An 18,665-nucleotide genomic window follows, 5' to 3' on the forward strand; every position below is an offset into this window, starting at 1 on the left:
AGGTTTTATGAAAAGACTTAAAAATTTTGATACGGAGCATGGTTTTGTACAGGGAGGAATCAAACATTGAAGCATGGTAAAAATAGATTCAAGGCTTTTGAAATTTGGGCATGGAGAAGGATGGAAAAGGTGAAATGAAAAAGGGAAAACAAACCAGGAAGAGCTAGGCATTGTGGGGGAAGAGATCAGACTGTAGGAAGGCAGGAAAGATGAATGTAGATAATTTTCATTGACAAGGTAATGTTGAAATCTGTGGGAGAACATTAGACAAAAAAGGAGGTATCAGAAAAGGATAGGCACAATGGATTCAATTAAGGCAGGAAGTACATGGAATTGAGAAAGGATTTATTTTAAGTTCAGATATCGGGTTGTGTTAAGTTCAGATATCAGGTTGTGTTTTGTTAGGAGAAGCAAACAATTTTATTATTTTAAAGTCAAGAAAACAGAAAAAGCCAGTCCGTATTGGAAACACAAAATAAAAATTAATTTTGGAAATTGCAGAGCTGTCATTGTTTCTGTACAATGGAATATTCCACCGAGTAATGGCTTAACCAGTCGCATATCTAATGATGTTCTAGATACTTTCCAAATAAATATCTAGAAGATGTTAGTTTAAATTTAATAAGCCAATCTTCTTGAAAATATTCTTAATAATGTGCTCAATTCTTTCACCTTGATAATTTACACAAAAAAATAAAAAATTTGCTAATTTCCATGAAATTCAAACTGAGAATTATGGGAAGCTTGAATGAATGAAACTAATTTTATAATTTTAGACAGTGAATCTTTGCAGTCTTATTAGGCTTAGAATTTTGACTTCACTTCAAAATTAATAATTAAGCTTTGCACATACATTGCTTTGTCACAAAAAATTGTCTCCATACAGCACTGTTATGTCAAAAGAAATTTCGCACCACATAGCTCTCTTTCATTAACTATCAGAGGTAGTTCCATCCAATATATATCGTGCGTATCCAATATCTGACCTGCATTCATAACTCTGCCTGACATTATTCATCATCATCCAGCTCGTGGCAACCTTCGATGTAATCCCCATCCCACTGAACAACACAGTCCCATTGGTGCTTCCACATCCTGAAGCAGTCCTGGAAGTCAGTTTTTGTAATTACCATCTTTGCACTTGTCGCATTCCTTTGAATCATCTCTATGTTGTCAAACCGGTGTCCTTTCGAGTGGATTTTCACCCTTGGGAACAGGAAAGTCAAAGGGAGCTAACTCACGACTGTACGGTGGCTGGCCAAGTTGTGTAATCTTATGTTTAGCCAAAAACTTTAGCACTAGGTTCAATGAATGCACTGGTGCACAATGGTGGTGAAGAAACCAGTCACCGCTCACCCATGAGTAATTCCCAAATTCTCAGTTAGAATTATCAAAACACAAGTTTTCGCAGTTCTAATATCACTTTCCAGTTCATGCAGTCAAACAACAATCTTCTTCAGTTGCAAGTCCCACTCGCTCAATATTTTCCAGGGTATTTGTGCTCGAAGGTCAGTCAAAACACAGGTCAACGTCGATAGATGTGTGGCCATCTTTAAACCACGTGTGCCCTCGTTTATCTGCGTTTTGCCCATTCACTGGTCCCCAAAGGCCTTCTGTATCATTTCAATAGTTTCCACAAAACTCTTTGCCTTGATGCAAATTCTTTGGTCTTATCTCTTTCATCATTTTCAATGATAAAATCCAACAAATGCAAAAAAGGCACGGTATATAAATACACACTGCACGTGAATTAACACATCCATCTTGTAACTGTGGCAACTGGCAAGTTTGTGAGGAGTTACAGGCTACGTTCTCACCCCACAGAGGTCGCTTGAACATTCTGGCATGGAGTTATGAACGCATGTTCGATGCTTTTTGGACACACCTCGTGACTTTCAACATAGCTATGAACTAATACAAAGCTCTACATAATATTTGTGCATATTCCGGTGGAAACTCATGAAAAAGAAAATATTGCTTGGTAAAACTGTAATTATTTAAATTTTCATTCAATTTATACTTGTTTATAATGTTTTGACAGATTGTGACATTCCTGACTAGGAATTCCACATACTATTGCATAAAAAACACCATAATTTACATCTGGTATCAATTTTTACCATGGAGCCAATGGATGGTATTTAAACACAAGCACCAACCCAATGGGGGGATATTTATTTATATTGTCTCTAACACTCATTGAATGCTTTATAAATCATACCATGATGATTATATACAGAAGAAGAACATTAAGTAGGACAATGGTGTCGCCATTGGCTTATAAAAAGGGTGAAGAGGAATTGAAGATTTATGTAGGGTGCAAATCCTATGTTAATTACAGCAAAAAAAGAAAGCTTTAGGTAAATATGATAGAAATAAGAGAAAACTTTGAATATATGTCCCAATAGTTCCTCACTATCAAAAGCCTGCTCCTTATCTGCAGCAACATAAAATGATTAAGAGGAGTTAATGTGTCACAAAAAACGTGCTTATCAATTGACTTTTCTCATAACGAGTGATGAATGCCTGGAATGATTGCCAACCTGCTACTTCATGTTGTGTTTAGCACTCAACCCACCAGCATCTTGGAGCAGCTAGTGATCACTTATCGTTCTTAACTTGTGATGAGTATTATTTACGATTTTTTGAGCAAAGTTCACAATACTTTCTGCATAGTTTTTACAGTTTTCCCAAAGAAAAAGCCACAACAAAACAGCCTTAAGAGAATATTAAATAACCATGGAAATGAAAAGTAAAATCATCTAAAAGTAAGAAAAAGGTGTGAGCATGAGCCCTGCTAGTTTAGAAATCCCAAAATCCAGTTGAGCAGACTAACTGTAGCATGACAGTCATAGGGAACTCTTGCATCATACCATACATTTGAAGCATCACTGTAATAAGTCAGTGGCTATGCTTGCTAGAAATTTATTTAATAACAATACTGCATCGCATTTTCATTAAATTTCGAAGCAGCAGCAAAAACAAATGTCTTTAGACTGCTATCTAGTAAATAAGCTGTAAGAATTTATCATAAATAATTGACCAATTATTTTGATTATTTTTGTTTTTACATATTGAGTTTGCATTCTTAGATAGTTCATTTCTTTACAGAAGAAAAGAGGAAGATGATCAACGATCCTAAACAATGTGGTGAATTTCCTAGCCCATGAGATTCACAGTGATTTTTCAGGTAAGAATTTACAAAAAATACTTAAATCAGACAGAAAAGATCAAAATATGTCGATGTTAACACTAAATGCAAAATAAATTGAGTTGTTACATTGAAAAATTAGCAGCTACAAATATATCAGCGTTTATTCATTAAAAAATTCCAAAAATTCAATATCACTGGGCCAAAATACCTTTAAGCTGCCTTTTTTCCATGTTCTGAAGTGTAATTCACAAATTCAAGTTTAAATACATTACTCTATGACAATCTTCTATCTTGAGATCCAATGAGTTTGTATCAATTTAACTTTTTATGCAATTCTTAGTTTCTGTTAATATTTGGATATTATCGAGATCTGTATTAAAAGCAACCATTTTCTCTACATTTATGACAAACTCATACTACTAAAGGTGGAATACCCACTGTACCTGACTTTATCGGGGGAGAGATAATGCATCTATATACTAGCAGAGGGGCAAAATTCCCATTAGTCCAACATATATTAAGTTTTACAGCAGCACCACATGTGAGACGTACCTAAACGTGCACTGTATGCATTTATGATTTATTTGGGAATTTATTTAGGAAGTAATGGCTTACTAGTGACTCAAAATTACTTAGGGGATGATCAGTTTGGGTTTAGGAAGGGGAGAGGTACGCGTGATGCCATTGCTGTAATGAGATTATTAATCGAGAGGAATATAGAACACAACCAGGAGGTATTTGCCTGTTTCGTAGATTTCGAAAAAGCGTTTGATAGAGTGAATTGGGAAAAACTAATGAGTATATTGCAGAAAATAGGAATAGATTGGAGGGAAAGGAGGCTAATCCGCAACCTGTACATGTCTCAGACTGCTCAGGTATGAGTGGGGAACGGGGAGTCCGGTTGGGCAGTGTGAGGAAGAGGTGTAAGGCAGGGTTGCCCATTATCACCATTGCTGTTCAACCTGTATGCAGAGGAAATGATTAAAGAGGCATGGGAAGAACTGGAGGTAGGAATGAAGGTGGGCGGGGAATTCGTAAAATCAGTTAGGTTTGCTGATGACCAAGCTTCAGTTTGTCAGTCAGCCAAGGGGCTGCAAGCATTGCTTAGTGAATTGGAAATTCAGTGCGACAGGTATGGGATGAGAATCAGTATTAATGAAACAAAGGTTATGCGATTTTCTAGAAAGAAAAAGGCTAAGCTTAGCATTAAAATAGGAGGGCAAAAACTAGAGCAGGTAGAACAGTGCACGTATCTCGGTAGTGTTTTGGACCAACACGGTCAAAGTAGTAAGGACGTAAGGAGAAGAACTGCGCTAGGCAAAGAGGCTTTCACAAGAAGGAGGGAGTTAATGACGGGGACGTTGAGTAAGGATGCTAAGAAAAGACTCGTAAAAACTTTGATATGGAGCGTAGCTATGTACGGAGCGGAAACGTGGTCATTGAAGCAGGAGGATAGACGTAGACTGGAGGCTTTTGAAATGTGGGTGTGGAGAAGAATGGAGAAGGTAAAATGGACAGAGAAGAAAACAAATGAGGAAGTACTTGATATGGAGGGCGAAGACAGGGGTTTGTTGGGAGCAATCCTATGGAGGCAGGAAAAGTGGATGAAGGGGGTATTGACCGGCAGTGGGATGTTGAAGACTGTAATAGAGGGGAGAATGTTAGGCAAACGAGGAAAGGGAAGGAAAAGGATAGGGATGTTGGACGGGATGAAGGGAGGAAGAAAGTACTCAGAGCTGAAGAGGGACCTGATGTAGAGTAGGATGTTGTGTTTTGCTAGGGGCCACAAATTATTTAATTAGTAATTACGTCCATCCAAAAACCTACCTTAACCGGTAGATTACCTAATAATAATAATAATGACTCAAAACAGAGACATCATCAAAATTTGTAGTAAAGGCAACCATATTCTATGCATGATGCAGGAAAATGTACTTAATACTACATTTATTTCATTAATGGGCTTGCACTAATAGGAGAAGTTATATCTGAGTACTCGCAGCCAAGGAGATGCAGACTAATTTCAGAGCACATTTTGGTGTGAAAAAGTATGTTTTAGGGGTCAGGATATATCATTGCCTTTGAACAAACCTTGACATTTTTTTCCACAGTGAATGCATAAACAAATTTTTCATTAATTTATACAGGAAAATTATTAAATATTTATTTATTGTTTTACCAAACAAGTGTTGAGCTTTATGAGAATGATTCAGGAACAAATTATGCTTATTGCACGAGGTTCCACTGTATTCATACCTCCACCAATATATTAATACTCTAATAATACAATACATAATAGGTGAGTATTTCAATGCCTGATCACTTATGTATACAATCCCATTCTGACAAGAAAGTGTAATCGCACATGGAAAACTTCATACTTTGCATACTCTCAGACATAAACGCAGAATTGCAAAACTGAAAGCCTTGATGATTTCCAACTTTGAACTAACAGGGTATAACATACCAATGAAAAATAAACTTGAACAAATCTAAATTATTTTTTTGTTTACATTAAAAAGTGTAAAAGCTTTTACTCTCCTCCCATCTTAGGTCTTCTAACATTTTTCTAAGGACTGAACAGATATTCATTACAAACAACAGTAAATCTACTTAGTTAAAGTAGGAATTTGATGAACCCAGGCACCATAAGAGAGAGAAAAATGAGAGAGTAATAAGGGATACTACTGAAGAGGAGAATGTTTTTGTTAGCCTTTTCTCATGAATGGAACTTCAAACATGCAATGCCTGCTTGCAACCATACCAATGTTTAGGGAGCAATGAATTCTGGTGGAATAATGGTAGTAGAGTGGAACCTTGCTTAACGAGCATCTCGCACAGTGAGTAATCCGCATGATGTGCAAAAATATTGGTCCTGAAAATGAAATGTTTAATGAGCAACTTCTCGCATAATTAGTGATGAGGGGAATTCCTGGATTCATTGTGCACCTGCTAATGCAATTTGTCTCTAGCACTTGTACCACTAGCATGAATAGTGATCACATATTTTCCAAAAATATTAGTGATGTTTTTGTGCAATGTTAAATATTTTGTTAATATTTTAAAATTGACTCTGAAGAAAAATCCATTAGAAGAAAGCCATAAGAAAATAAAAATAGCAGTAGAAATGAAAAGTAAAATTTTTGAAAATTGGGAACAAGGAGTGAACATGGCTGACACAGACGAGACTAAGGAGATAGATGCTTCAAATAGAGTGAAAAGAGTACCTACAAAGCATTATGTATTCTCAATGAGGTTGAAAGGCTGCTTCTCATATGCATTAACAAAAAGGAATTGCAATTTGATTGACACCATTAATGAGAATATAATGACTGAGAAGGGGAAAGTGATTTCGCCGGCCTTATTAATACGATGTCAGGATTATCAAGGGCCAAAAAAGTATTTAAGAGCAGCCGTGCGTGGTTCAAGAAGTTAATAAGAAGAACCCTTTGATCTATGACTTTGTGAGGCATGGTGAAGCAACAATCTCCGAGTCAAAGCAGTAGAGAATTGCATCAGTGACTTCAAGAAACTTCAAAATTTTTAGAGCGCCCTGGCACAACATGTTTATCATTGTGACGAGACGGTTCTCTTCAGGAAGAAGATGCCGAAGCAATCCAATATTTTTGCATATAAAAGTAGAAGAGAATGCATTGACCACAAGGCACTGAAGGTCATTTCATGCTGCTATTTTGCACAAATGCGAGTGGTGATTTGAAAATCAAACTCCTGCTTGTTTACCATTCAGAAACTCCAAGAGCCTTCAAGACGTGTTAAGTCCAAAACAGCAGGCTCAATGGGATGTGGAGGTCACAGGAAACTTTTGCGTCACACCATGCGTACGAGGCATCGTCCTAATTACGCAGTGGTGGTGGATACCATAAAAATATTTAATTCTGAGTTGCATTTTTACCAAATTTTGAAGCATTGGTGAAAACAATTGCCTCTAGGAACTAGGTTCGTGTCATTAATAATTAATTTATTTTGCTTCTTTTTTACTTTTACGAATTGAGTTCGAATTCCTGGGTGCTTCATTCTGCAATAGAAGAAAAGGTGAATGTGATCCACGATCCTAAAAAATATATACATAAAGTTCCTGGCCATGGATGATTTTATACCTGATGATGTTGCCTATGTGTCGAAACCCGTAGTATTATAAAGCTTTTGTGAAAAAATACCAACTTTATTTATTCAGTGATCATGAATTTTCACAAAGTAGAGCCTCAAACCATCAAATTCAATGCATTCATAATATTCATTGAATAAACCTTGTACATAATTGTTTTTTGCAAGAAATGCAGTATTGTATTTTACATTAATTTATAAGCAAACAAGTTTTTTCACTAAATAAGTATTTTGCTTTACAAAAAAGATCATGGAACAGATTTTGCTTGTATTATTAGGTTCCACTGCATCAGCAATGCATAAGCCCTATTCTATTTCCACCTTCTACGTCTACTCTTTATTTAGGTGCAATCAGCTGATAAAATTCTCTCTTGGAATAGTGTTCATGGAAAGATAAGGGGATTTATTCTTTAAATTTTAATGCTTGGACCCATCTCACAAGCATCCACGCCTATTTTTGGCAACACTACAACACAATGCTCTATCAAAGGGGAAAAAGGACAATATGTGGGGTAGCGAGCAAGTTCATAATAACAATAAGCCATTATCTCCTCAATTTCTCATACATCAAAAAGTTTAATGTAAAAATTTATTGTAATAAGAACCCATCCAAGTGAGGAAGAGCATCTACATGGGTTTCTGTTTTAGGAATAACTTATGCACACAATATGAACCCTATCTCATCAGATTCCGTATACTATGAATCCAATTACACCACAGCATGAATGCAGATCATGGTTCTTTGTGTGATCCAAAAATTTTACCTCTCATCAAAATGTTGATTGTTGCACCACGCAACCAAACCTCACCCCAGGAGCATACAAAACAATTTGTGATCAGAGCAAGTTATTATGGAGGCAGGGGAAAATAGAAGCATAATGAATCCCTGACTTATCTTATGATTAGAAAGCAACTGAAGTACATCTAGTCCAGTGATTACAAGCCCCCCCTCCAAGGTCCAAGTACATACATGTTCCAAAAGGATGACCCAACCCATCAATCTCAGAATAACTAAGAACCCAGGATTATCCACTGTGACCCTGATGACAGTATTTTATTAGCCATGTTAGTGAAATAAACTGCCATGAATGCCTTAAACATCTTAATAATGGCAGGATCTTGCAGCCCTTGCTAAGCAATGACCAAGAGTGAGATGCACCATTACCAAACCCAAAATACCAGGAGCCAAGCTCACAACAGCTGGCAACACTACTAAGTCATTTGAGAAAAGATGCCAGAGGATCCAGAAGTTCTTTCAATCAGAACTTTGCATTCAGAACCACGGCATTACTAAGTCAATGGATTAGAAGACACTAAAGCTCAGCAATGAGGTGGGTCAATATACAGAACCAGAATGATGCTCCCTGCCTTCACCTCAGCAGAGCAACTTAAAATAAATTTCATCCACCAAAAAACTGCTACAGGCCAGAAGTTTAGCCCAGCACCACTACATTATGAGATGACCCTGAAGGCAAAACTTCTTATAAGTGACAGATCAAAGAGCAGTAAATGCAGTACTCTTGACATGGACACCATTTCATGTGCAAGAGTAAAACAAGACATCCTTATCCCAATTGCCACCTCTAAATGAAGACAAAAAGTCCATCATAATGGAATGGATGCTATTACCAGCCATAACAAGGCTAAAAATGATATCCAATCAGTGATGAAAAAGGGCTATGATGAATTAGAAAAAACTAAAATTTCTGGAAACATCGAACTACCCTCATGTCCCATTCAGAAACAAAGTAAAGTGCAAATAGTGCAAGATGTGTATTGAGCAATCATTATTGATTTGTAAAACAAATAAATCCATGAGCAAGCAAGAATTTTTGAAGTGCTTACTTAATACCTGATCAAACATACTTTTAACTGCGATGAATATGCCACCGATAATGCCACAAGAAGAGTGAATTGACAAAATGAGGTGGCTAGTAATTTTATGTGCACATTACACCATCCAAGATGAATTTTATTATTTTGATTCACTTGATATATTAAAGAGTATTTTTTGACTTCTGGTGATGAATTGTAACCATAAGCCAAGTGAAATTTGAAACCCCAAAGAACTCTCCTCTTCATTTTTAATATACCCATGAATGTCATCCAGGGATCTTCTCACACACCCCCTCTTTAGGATGATGATACGGCCAGAGTTTTGTCACCTGCTAAGGAAGACTCTTTTGCTCGCTCCCTGGCCTTGATGTAAATGTTGATTTGTCAAGCAGACAAAATACCGCAGCCCCAAGGGCATATAATCTGATCAGCAAAAATCAGTATCAGTGTGAGCAGATGCAATATTCCATCTCCCCTTCGGTTAGGCAGCAGCAAGAGTACCCCCTCTCCAGTGTGACTGCAACTCCTATGCAAATGACAAAGAAGAAGTCCCTGAAAGACAAACCCAGTTCCTCAATCCCAGCATCAGACAGACAGTTGAGATTCTCCTGTTTGACCCTGACATATTTCCCTCCTTACCCACAGTAACAATGCCACAGATGGGAGCTCTTTCAGCATATCTGCAAATGGTGGTCTTCAAACCTTCATCCTACCAAGCCCAACAGGTCAAGAGAATAACAAATCAAACGCCACACTGTATAATTGGTAGCAGCAGCATCTTCACCTTCTTAGTACCACAGGCCAATAACAGAGGCTTTCAGTTCATGGGCAAGAAGTGCCACTATCAGCATTTGAGAAGACTACAATCAAAATCACAACATTTAATTAAATTTTGGCTATGGAAGACATGTTTTTATCCTTGCAAAAGAGTTGCTACTCTAATTTATAAGACCTTTTCCTCATTTTTTATCAATATTTTTACCAGTTTTATTAACAAAAACATAACATATTTGTACATATGTCGGGAAAACCAGTCCAAATTGTACTTCCTTGATATCACTCTGAAGTTTAGTGGGTCACAATAAATTCCTAATACTTTGCCCTATTTAATAAACTCATGACATTACCTCTTTGTCCTAGAGACCATAAATTGGTGGAGGATACCATACACTTTGAGAAATGATAGCATAGACCTTAGTGACAGGAAGCAGATTCTAATACTACTTTGTACTAATTTTTGTTAAATTGCCCTGATTCTGATGTGGTTATGTCAGCTTCATAGATAGACTACATCAACAGTCCAATGCTAGAGAGAGATTCTGTTTATACCATGAGTTGAACCCTAGTCAGAAGAAATGACTCATGCCGGTTTTTCCTTTACAAAAGGCTAAGCATAGCAAGGTTTTGAATAAGTGACTTTAGTTGTTGTAAGACTGTATACTACCTCTTTCTGAAGATTGTCTTTTAGTTCCCTGAAATGGCAAATGAAGGTGCAATGAAAGCATACCTGGATGAAGACTTGATCAATTACTCGTTATCCCTCAGTGAAAAAAACGAATGCTAAGATGAAGATAACTAAAAGAGTGAAAATGCACAAAAATCAGTTGAATACTGATTCTGACGACAGTGGCATTATAGTGCCAAAGAAGAAACCGATAATTATAGAAGTAATCAAATGAAGACAATGAGAGTAGTAACATGACCAATGCTGTTCAGATTATTGGGGTTTAGTTCCGAAGGCTGGGACATTGGGAAAACTCACCCTTCAATTATGTCAATATTCTGGTGTTATTGTTCTTCACTCCCACACTATGTGCTTCATTTATTCAGAAAATAAACAGATATACTCTGCAGTATCAACCTGCCCAAGCATTGTTGTCTCCAAAATCAAGGAGGCGACAATGACAAGCAGTGTCATCGCTATTTTATTAAAAATGTGGATTATATAAAGGCCGTCTTTTCCTACTAGGAAAACAATTTTTATGCCATACCATGGTTTGGTAGGATGATTTCACAGAATTGTTTCCAACTAATAGGGAATAGTTTTGAAATCATGAACATTGACAAGCTCTTTCCACTTGATCATGTAAATTATGACCCTGCTGCGAAATTTCATTCTATTATTGACCATGTAAATCATTTTCCTGCCATCATTATATACTCCACAAACATTTCAGCATTGATGCAACATTAGTTGGAACTAAAATTGACTCCAAGTTGCTTCAGTATCTGCCCTATTAACATCCTCACAAATGGGGAATACAGTTCTGGATGGTTTCTGATTCCTTTGTGAATTAATGCCTGGCTTCCTATTGTTAGCACAGCGGGAAAAATAAAAGAAGACAAAAATAGCATAAAGGAGCATGGATTAAGTTTTGTGTTTGGAAAAAACCTTTGCATTAGAAAATTATTTCCAAAGTTTCATTTGATCATGGATGTCTGTTTTACTAGCATAGACTAGGTAAGTAAGTTTCACAAAAATCAGACTTATTAGACTGAAATTCTGCAACAAAATTAAAAGAACAATCCAAATAAACTGAAAGAAAATCTTATTTTCAGGAAAAGAAATACTAGACAAGCGGTGAGGTTGTTTTTTAAGGAAAGAGAAAAAAAAAGATTCAAAAGAATCCTCTGCTTTTGCTTTCCACAAAAGCAAGAGCTATAAATAAACACAAATACAAGAAGTTACGAGGGCAAAAAAAACAAGGCCACAAATAATATATTTATACAATAGCTACATGGGTCAGATCAGTGTATTCCTATTTGAAAAAATAGCTATAGCCTATAATTTTGGAAAAAGACTGCTCGCATAGAGCTCAATTAATTTATCGTGCATGGAGAATTCTGTCAAATGATAACATGGCTTCAGTTCACATCCAGCATCATCAAGGATTTGGGGTAAAGAGTGATTTGGGAATGGAGTCAGGTATCACAACAAGCAGGAGGATCACTACCTGGATTGAAGTGCCTTCCAGTGGTAGAAGCAGTCATTAAGGGAGATGACCAACAGCTGTGGTCATTTGCACCATTAGGAATGTATGCAAATGGCAGAAGGGTCGAGAGTAATTCACTGTTGACATTATGTTACCCTTAACAAAATGCACCAAGGGGTCCGCAGAATAACTTCCCATCTGATGGATGGCATACTCACTTAAAGTGCTCTCCACAAGGCACCTTAAGCAAGGATAAGGATACCAGTGAAAAAATCTGCCATCTCCAGGATTCGAACCTGGGCCTTATGGGTTGGGAGCCAGTACGTTAGCCAGCACACCATTCCGATCCCGTTGCCTTCCAGGCAAGAAAGAAAAATGTGTTTTTTTACAGCGGTAATATGGCAAAAAAGAATCATATCAAACAGTTTGCATTTAAGGTGGGAAATATGTTCATGGAGTATTTTCATTCACTACAAGTGCTACAACTGTCTTGAAAAATACTGAACTTTATGTCGCAAAGAGCTTTTCCAATCAGACTTTTCCCGGCAATCACAATATGCATAGGCTTACGAAAACTAACATTTTCTAGTTTTAGAGTAGGTTCTTAAAAACTTTACTGCATTGTTTTCAGTAAACCACTCATAAAATTAGTAGTTTGATTAGAAATATTAAAATAATGAATGATGGTTTGTACTAAAAATTTATTTTTGCCAAAAATACATTGCTTATGATTATAATATTGATAGAATTAGATGTATAGTTCAAATGATTGAAAAAATTGTACAAACGGAAAGTACTGAATTTTGGTCAAATAAAAAAACTACAGTTGATAATTTTAAAATTAGCTTCACAATATATTTTTTGCTTAGGTATTACATTTTACTAAAATACCCTTAGCATTTTCGCCAGCATCACTCAAAACAGTAGGTGACACTATGATGGTTAAGAACAACAAATGTCACAAATTCTTTCTATCTCTTGATCAGCATCACCTGGGCCCCTAATCCCCCCTCTCTCCCTAATTGAATCATGATCTGACCAAGCACACATTTACCCATTCCCATCTGAGGGACAGACAGACCATATGTCGGCATATGTAGTAACAGCTGTCAACCACAGCCTACACACTAATAAACAATAAACTAAACTATTTAAACAGCCAAAATAAAAGAATGCAGAATTATACTAGTTTAAAGTTTATTTCACTGAAAAGCTGTGATAATTGTATAAACTAGCCTATTTTTCAACTAATTGTGGTATAATTTGTACACAACAAAGCATTTGTGAAGCTTGATTTCCAATGCACAATGATAAAAGCAATAAGGAGAAGGCCAATAATAAACTTCCTCTCCTATGCTCTATTAAGATTGCTAATAAAACAAAAACACAAAAATTTCTTAAAGAATTAGCACTTATTCACACCTGTAACTAATAATTTCATTTACAGGTTTCAACTGACAAAAAGAAAAGAAAAGAGGATGACCAACAAGAAATCAATGCCTTTTAAAAACTCACGCTTGATTTGCTAAGATCCAGTCGTAAAGCTGCATCATCCTTGCACCTTAAGAACTCCTTGGCCACATCCTATAAAAGAAAATTTAAGTGATGAAGAATGAAATAATTATTTTATAATGCAAATTGTATGGAAGCACAACACTAATGTTACTAAATTACCAGATCAGCTTGAATAGGTTTGTTCTTTTTTACAGTGGGCTTGGGCTTGTTGGACTCGGGGTGTTTTACAGTCACAACTTTTGGTCTAGCACCATCTCCTCCTCCCAGAGACCCAGAGGACAATTTCTTCTCCTTGAATGAAAGATCAAAGCACAAAAATCAACAACTTTTCAAACATCATGCCTCTATGTAATAACCAGCATCAGACTAAGTCTACGAATGAACTTTTAAACTGTAATAGAGCTTTTAAAGTGCATTAATGGAACATGAAAAAACATCAGTACCAATTAATGATATGAGCCCAGGTGGAGGGTATTTTCAAGTGAAATCCATTGCATGCATGAGACCATACTGGCATACTAATAGAAATGGTCAACAAATGTGAAAGGTTATCATAAAATATATAAAGAGAGGTAAAAGTGGGCACAAATAACCTGTACATGTTAGAGACATGATATAAGTTACACATAAATTCATTCCCTCCCTCATAGAATATTTTTGCAACCCCTCCCACCTCCACAATATTTAAACAAGAGGCTTACCAGGACTAAAAATAAAATTTTTACACAGAAACCAAGCAAGATTCATTGACTCAAACCACTTCCATTTAGCTACTATGGGAGACAGCAATGTTTATATGTCAGCCTGGACGACAAAACTGAAGTAAAACAAGGTGTAATTCCCCTCGGCCAAAGCTCTCAGACCAGACGCCTGAGCATTCAATCTACTATGCAATCAGTTGCATTACCCCAGTCTCACATTATCATGCCTGCGTACTGCTTAAGGTCCTCATGAGCCACTGATAAATAGCCTGGGGGTTCAAAAGCTATGACAACTCATCCAATAGTGAACAGGTGTTTAAGCTGCACACCAATAATGCAGTTGAGAACTGGACTGGGAACTAGATGGTCTGCTCATTCATCATATCTCAGACACCCAGAATTTCAAGCAAATAAGGCTCAAAAGGTCACACTCAGACTAATCAAATGAACCTGGATAACCTCATAGGCTACTGGGCATAATTACATTCAAACATCCACCATATATCCAATGCAATTAAAAATCTAACTTGAAATGCTCATGGGGCACTAGTTGGGACATATGACTAATGAGTGTCTTTAACTCAATCTGTCCTGCAGCATCAACTAATGGCTGTATTTCATACAGCTCTGAAGGCCTCAAAACTTATTAGTTTTTGATGAGTATCACAAAAATACTTGTTACATTTCTATGATACGCATTAAACACCTAGCAGCTCTTTAAAGGATATATAAATCTGGCAGCCTAAATTAATTTTAACCCCATTATACCCTGAAAATGCCTAAATATATTAACATAAACCTTCAAAGTCAATACATATGACAGAATTCTGAATGCCAGGGAACTGGTACAAAGCAACACGAGATATCTGGTATTCACATAAAATAACTAGTTTTTAGACTAACAGGAACAATCTTAATTATGCAAGCAAGGAATTCAAAAAGTCCAGCCAACACAATGCACAGTAATAATTCTCCACAAATTTAATAAGGTAAAAATAAACTCTTGAACCTAAAATACACACGAATTTTCATAACAATGCATATGAGGAGGTAATATAAAAAAATAACAAAGGTAATGAAAACTTATTTCATTGACATAACAAGTATTTACACAGTATACTTCTCAAAATAATTATGCATACATAAACATAATAAAATTGCTTCTTTGTGAAATCCACAGGTATTTTAATTTGTTATGACAATTGTATTTTTCTCCACAAAAACAGTCTCATTTTGCAAGCATATGTCCCTTTTCATTCTAACTGATCATCAGTCACCTATTACCGTATTTGTCCCATTCAGATTATGGTAGGCATATCGTTACACTCCCAAAAGTTCCATGAAGCTACTGTAGGCTCCTCAGCACATTTGAACTTATAAGTTGGCGTAATAAGGGCTAAGTTTCACTAGGTTCAAAATGGCAAGACCTCAGCAATTTTAGCAACTAAAAACTAATAAAACCTTTCAGATACCATCATCGGTTACTTAAAGGAGTAAATTCGGGTTGAGAGGAAGACACTGTCAAATTAAAACTACTTCAAACCTAGCAACTGAAGTACTTCCAACATGAAGTCGAAATTAAACCAAACTGAAATGAGTCGACATGTGAACCTTATTCACGTTAGAGTATAGGGAAATTTAAAACATGAGTACACAATAACAGGCAGTGAAAAATTAAACTGCAGCAAAATTCAAATAATTCTTTAAAAGCTGCACCTTTCTCATTGACAGACAAACATCAATTTTATGTCAACCAAAAGACGTAAAGTGGATCATAATTTAAAATAAAATTGTTCTAGTTTTAGAAGCTACGCATATGAAAGATAATATTACCTTCGCATTGTCCTTCATTTCTTTGGACGACGCCGACCCCGAAGCTACGGCAGCAGCTTGATCAGAGGCCTCGGGCATATCTGTAGGCACGTTAAGACAACCTTCGTTTTCTGGTGAGCCTGAACTAGGGCTTCCTAAATTCGCAGCAAAACTAACACTTCCCTCTCCTTTATAATCAGCAAGGCGTTCGGCAGCAGCACTACTCTCGGTACTACGGGACTTGATAGATTTCTTCATGATACACCGCCATGTGCATCCCTTTGATTAGCAGGCTCTGAAAGGATGCCAAGGGTAGGATTCAGTGGCAGCTGTTTTCCAGCTAAACACTTCTTTGGAATGATGACAACCACAAAACACTGCACCTTTGAGAAATGTAAGCTAAGCTGACAACTCACTCAGAAGAAGTGGCCATATTTCATCCAAAAATTCAATAGTAGACACAGGGTACTTACAATTCAATGAAACAGCAATTCTCTGAGTTACAAAGAATATGCATTCAACTGAAACAAGAGCTTAGCATTACATTCCATGAAGTACGTATCACATCGCAGAATTCCGAGGAAATACTTGAATATACTAAATTCTATTGATTCAGATATGAGATTGATCCACTATTTTGCAATGTCAAATTACGTACGCTTAATACATAGAGTAAACACTAGCGGCCAGTTGGCCTAAAGTAAACATATCGCCAATCGTTCATACCCATACATCACAATATTCAATTACAAATGGAAATGTGCATACGATGAAAATTAGCAAGTATCACCACAGCATGAATCATAACAGGCTACATTCCATAATTCACTCGAAAAACAACACTTTAAATAACCTTGACAGATATAAGACTATCACTGAACGTCGGATGCTAATCACAAATTCTGGACGATCTCTTTTGATTCACAATTTCATGTAATTCCTCAAGATTTTTACATAATTTACTCACGATTGAACCTCTGTTTCCAGTTGAAAAGTGGTTAGTCGTTTCTCAGCTTCGGCAAAAAATATTCCAGTTTCATTCATGTTTACAACAATATAAGCTTCCACGCTGTTCTAAAGTTAGACCACTATTCGTAAAAATATAACAGTTCCTTCTCCACGTCACAATCCTTAATATCACGAAACCTATGTTATTTTCTTGTTAAGTACACAATTTCAACTGTCTTTCCTATTAACGTATTTAAGGCCCAATAACAGCAAATTCAATATCCAGTTTCATATAAATACCCGTATTTTCATTAAAATCACTGTTGGGTGTTCAATGGCTGTAATTAGTTACTTAAATCTTTCACAGTTACTTCGTACAACCTCACTCGTCTCACGCCATCTCTACACAGCACAACCCCCTAGTCTGACACCCGTTCTTGAGCTATGTCTAACTGCGCAGACTGTGATGCGTAGTAGCCTCCAATTCCCGGGCGAAGTGACGTCAACCCCTCACCCCGATAGAATTCGAGTTAGGGGTTTTAATAAACCTCATTAGGAGGGGTTGGTAACGCTAATGTTTCGCATGACTTTACTGAATTCGCGATATACTCATGAGCAATCATCGATAATAATTATGTTATGTTTGTTATCACGCAAACACCACCATGAGAAAACTGGAAAAAACGATTAATGTATTTTACGAACCAGAATTATACCACGTGCCATCATTTTTATAGGAGGAAATTAATCGCGATTTCCTTTCTAGATATTTCCACTAACGTGAATTATGTATGAATTTTATTTACGATTGCAACCTCACATTATGTTTTCCAGCCCGTGGCGTTATCAGCTCCTGACGTAGTAACTCTTAATTTATAATTTAAATTTCAATTCCATCATTGTTTTGATTTAAGACTAGAGAATTTATCGGACAACTAAATCCTAGCCCGTAGAAGGAGCGGTAACCAGAATTTCCCTACAGAAGGGGGACGGCGGAGAATGGGGGAGCTGAGAGAAAGGAGGGGAAGGGATGAAATTCTCTGGGGATCCAGACCTCCCAGATAGGCCTCAACTTTCGCCTGGTTGTGCTAACCAACCCGCCCCCTGCGACACAATGACCTTCGCAATTTTTCGCGATTGTTCATTTTCACGTTTTTGATCATCATTGATACCATATGCATTTTGGAGTTCAATCACACCAAAGCACGATTCTTTTCTTTGGTATTAATACGGTCTCATTCTCTGAGTCTCGCCGTGAAAGGTAATTACTTTTATTATTACACTTAACCCTTCTAATTTCCGAAACTAATAATCTCCCTTGCCGTTGTGACGAACGGTTCAGTCATCTACAGTGAGAGGCACGGTGAGCGATGCTTTGCTTATCCCTATGAATTATTGCGGATTAGTAATTGACCATGGGCGATTTCTCTACATAAACCCTTAAACGAACAAATAAAAAATGTGGTAGCAACGATTGCCACTGAACTGTTAACTTGTACAGTATCAGGAATGGGAATGCAAGATGTATCCTGAGAATATCTGTGCTAAGGAAGGAAATACGCTGATAACCGTAAATGAATAAGCAATTCAGAGATGTCGCCTAAGTATTCATATATACACTTGGACGGCATTGGAAGGTCG

At 36.8% G+C, this 18,665-nt stretch overlaps 1 protein-coding gene across 3 annotated transcripts in view; it reads right to left on the reverse strand.

Annotated features, from left to right (window-relative positions):
• Positions 1-17,431, reverse strand: part of LOC139685672 (leucine-rich repeat protein soc-2 homolog) — a 50,498-nt gene extending 33,067 nt beyond the window's left edge. For 2 of the 3 annotated variants that reach the window (XM_071582644.1, XM_071582642.1), the window contains exons 1-4: positions 17,044-17,431; positions 16,098-16,371; positions 13,723-13,854; positions 13,564-13,632 (exon numbers count right to left, since the gene is read on the reverse strand). In XM_071582644.1, the coding sequence (XP_071438745.1) occupies positions 13,564-13,632; positions 13,723-13,854; positions 16,098-16,334 (438 nt within the window). In that variant the 5' untranslated portion in view covers positions 16,335-16,371; positions 17,044-17,431. Of the gene's footprint in view, positions 1-13,563; positions 13,633-13,722; positions 13,855-16,097; positions 16,372-16,549; positions 16,598-17,043 lie in introns of all 3 variants that reach the window. The other variant, XM_071582643.1, reaches the window with a different exon arrangement.
• Positions 17,432-18,665: the final 1,234 nt, after the last annotated feature.

Source organism: Hetaerina americana, unplaced genomic scaffold (assembly GCF_022747635.1).
Source record: "Hetaerina americana unplaced genomic scaffold, ioHetAmer1.1.p SCAF_12, whole genome shotgun sequence".
Lineage (NCBI taxonomy): Eukaryota > Metazoa > Arthropoda > Insecta > Odonata > Calopterygidae > Hetaerina > Hetaerina americana.